The sequence below is a fragment of the Adelges cooleyi genome, unplaced genomic scaffold, assembly GCF_023614345.1.
Source record: "Adelges cooleyi isolate 19-005CV unplaced genomic scaffold, UGA_ACOO_1.1 ACOO_flye_CR_arks_rails_tigmint_CR_PRNA_115, whole genome shotgun sequence".
NCBI classification, from domain to species: Eukaryota; Metazoa; Arthropoda; class Insecta; order Hemiptera; family Adelgidae; genus Adelges; species Adelges cooleyi.
The window spans coordinates 690543-694073 of record NW_026095768.1 but is presented as its reverse complement, the minus strand read 5'-3'; the positions used below and the strand labels follow the sequence as shown (position 1 = coordinate 694073).

The 3531-nt window shown below is 29.3% G+C and overlaps 1 protein-coding gene across 1 annotated transcript; it reads right to left on the bottom strand.

The window, feature by feature from the left end:
- Positions 1–1298: 1298 nt before the first annotated feature.
- Positions 1299–2069, bottom strand: LOC126847670 (nucleosome assembly protein 1-like 1-A; the record flags this gene model as incomplete). Its single annotated transcript, XM_050588048.1, has 2 exons — positions 1728–2069; positions 1299–1346 (listed from the first exon to the last, which is right to left on the bottom strand). Coding segments are annotated over exons 1-2 (390 nt in total), but the record flags the coding sequence as incomplete, so codon positions are not given.
- Positions 2070–3531: the final 1462 nt, after the last annotated feature.

Below are 3531 nucleotides of genomic sequence, written 5' to 3'. Positions count from 1 at the left end.
TAGTTAGAGTAATAATTCTACGCGTAACTAAATCCGTGCCTATCAATGTAGTTCCTTCTACAAAAAAAATATCGGAAAATTCATAACAAATATCAGTTAATACTAAGAGTTCTTCTCGATTTAAATGATCTGTAGTCAATAAATTTGCCAAAAGTATAGTTCCCAAAGTATAAATTGGTTGGTTATGAACACCCTGTAATTTTACTGTTGTTAAATTAACCCTAACGTCATCACTTAATGCAAAAAGCTCTATTAAATTTAAGTCAGCCTCTGTATCGATAAAAAACTTACCCGTCTGATTCAGAGGCGAAGCTGAATTACACACAAATAATATTATCAAACATTTTTTTATGACCACAAGAAGACGTTTTTATTTCACTGTCATTGACTGAAATGAACTTTCTCCTACTTTAAGCTTTTACTAATTTTTAAACTTCAATTTTCTACATTCTTTCAACTCGTGCCCTGGTTTTTTACAATATTGGCAAATCATCTTACTTGGACTTCTATCAAACTATTGGTTAACAATCGGTTTGTCCCCCTTATCTCCTGCCTTCGAATGTCGTTAAGGCTTTCTAAAGTCATGGCTAACCTGCCCGATTGCGTTACAGTTGTAACACTTAAGTTTAGCAATTGAAGAATCAGATTTAGGTTCTCTATTATAAGAAGATTGTTCTTCTTCTTAAGCGGCTCTAATCATCTCCTCTAATTTAGACAAATTCATAGCCCTTAAAACAGTACGAATCGAAAAATGTAGTCGATCTACAAACATTTTTAAAGGTCTGATCAAAAAATAACGGAGTTTATAATATAAATATTTGATAATAAACGAAAAAATTAATTGCAATTAGGAATAGGTTGAATTTTCTGGGGTTGATAGAATGCGGGTAATGTAATTAAGCGATAGTTTCAATGTTCGAATATTAAGAGGAGGTTCAAATGGATATAAACCTCTTATGGATTTAAATAGATTTATTGGATTTAAATGGAATATTAAATATTATAATTACTGGAATAATATCTCCTTACAATTTACATGAATGGGGTACAATATGCGACGAGCGTTAAACTACATACACACTACGCTGACGTTACCATATAATTTTAAATTTATTTAACATATTATTTAAATCAAAATTGTATGTAAAAATAATATAGTGTACTCCCACATTATAGTTTGAAGTAAAATAAATTATGAAAACAATGTATTTTAATCCCTTATTGTTGACGGTTAATTTGTTCTAATTTTATCATTAATGTTCTCCGTTTAACGATAAATTGTATAACTGTATTAATATAAATTTGATATTGTAACATAAATATTTGTGTTTAAATCTTTTAAATAACTTTTCATATGATTACTTTTAATTTATTGAAATTTCTTTTATTGTGTTCTCAGTACCTACTATAGAGTAAGTATATGCCATAACTTGTTACAAATTTATTCAATTTTAACGTCTTAAACAAGGTAAAAATATGGCCGCACGTGAAATCACTTTTTTTTTCTTAATAATATTCTCGTTAAATTCTCCTGTGTAGTACAGAATGGCATTTCGTTTGATGGTGTGACAAATGTAATCAGCCAATTTGACATCTTGATAAAAGTTGTCCATTATGACTTCTCTTGGGTTACCTCTTGGTGATTTGAAAAACTCAAAAAATGATTTTTTTTTTATCCTTTCAACTTGTACATGTTCCATGTTCCATCTGTTATTCATTTGTAATACCTCAACAGTTTGTACCGTTGGATCCATATTTCCATGCCAGCTTATAGGATAGTATCGTACAGAATAAATATCTAATCCACCATATGGTTGATCCAAATAGTATTCCCATTTCAGCATGTAATCCTTTTTTAATTTATTATTTTTTAAATATGCATTTGGCGAAAATACAAATTCTAGTGTAAATCCCATTTGGACCAGTGCATTGTTAATTTTGCATTTAATATCAATTAAGTGCTTAAGAATTGGTTCATCGTGTGGTTCTATGATTTTTCTAAGAACTGGACTATTTTTAAATACAGTCAGCCAAAAATCCGGTATCTTAGAAATGAGTGGTTTTTGCATGTTATAAATATGATTTCTTTCGTTGTAATATTTTCGCATTATATTATACATCTTTTTACACATTTCAAAATCATGATTACCTTGATAAAATTGCAGTTTTCGTAACGCTGAAATACGACTTTTTGTAGATCCAATTTTATTTACATCCTTTTTGTCATTACTTTTTAATACTTTAGCTTCATTATCAATCATAATTCTATTATCTATGTTGTTGGCGATATATTTTATATATTCAAATTATTTCTGTTTTTATAATTATAAAATATATATATATATATATAAATTTATATATATATTTCAATTTTGTAACTCAAAATTATGAAATTACAATACAAATAAAATAATATTTTCAACTTACAATTATTTTACAAATATACTTATATACCATGGTTACACAGTTAGTTTATATATATATACGGGGTGATCCAACTAGCGTAAAACACTCATATTCTCTGAAAATATAAATATTTAAAGAATTTTTTTTCCCTTAACTTTTAGATACATTTTTTACATTTTTAAATATTTAGGAATTTTTTGTCTTCAACACTTATACATTAAAGAAGTACGGAACTCGCAACGTTTTTCAAATGGGAACATATGTTTTTAATTACATTAATATGTATTTTTAAAAATGTTAGCATTTGAATTTTGAATTATCTGTTCGTTTTCTATGACTTAGTAAAGATTTGAAATTCAAATCAATATCTATTCGGTTTTTCAGCAGTAGCACGTATATAGCTTTTGTAGCCTATACGTTTCCTAAACCCCTTTTTGCAGTATGAAGAATGATTATATTTACGATTAAAGATAATATGGTTGTCCAACGAGCAATAAAAAAGCGACCGGAAAAGTACTAGTTGCTTTTCAGACAGTCTTGTGGCGATCTCTATTAGTAAACTACCTTACTGCAGGCAGCTTATATTTTTTATTCATAATATTGTTATGCCTGGAGGCTGTCTGAGGTTGGAAGAGGGTACGCAGAACAGAAGTTAACAACAAAAGTTAGTAATAACTTATAATTTGAGTGTTAACTATGAAAATATTAACAACACCATGCAATAAAACAGTAAAGTGTATGACAGTAGGTCACGTAATAGCAGGACGTTGTACTCTAGAAGACTGGACGACGTCTGACGAATTGGCCCTATGGGTACTTATAGTAGTTGGTTATCCCCGGACGGTGATAGTTGGACACATAACTAGTCCATAGACAGAGTGACCCCGGATGGAGTCGTATGTAGAACGCAGAGACGGAATAGTATAATAGTTTCTAAAGGTCAAATAAGGAGTTATATCAGCTAAATACCCATTTAGGGAGTGATATCGCCGTATAGTTGTAGCGAGTAGATGGACGTCAAGGCTTTTGCGTCACAATATTATCAAATACTAAAGATAATCTATAATGGTATATGATATTATGTAAAATGATTACACCTTCAAAAATGAAATAACTATTATTATT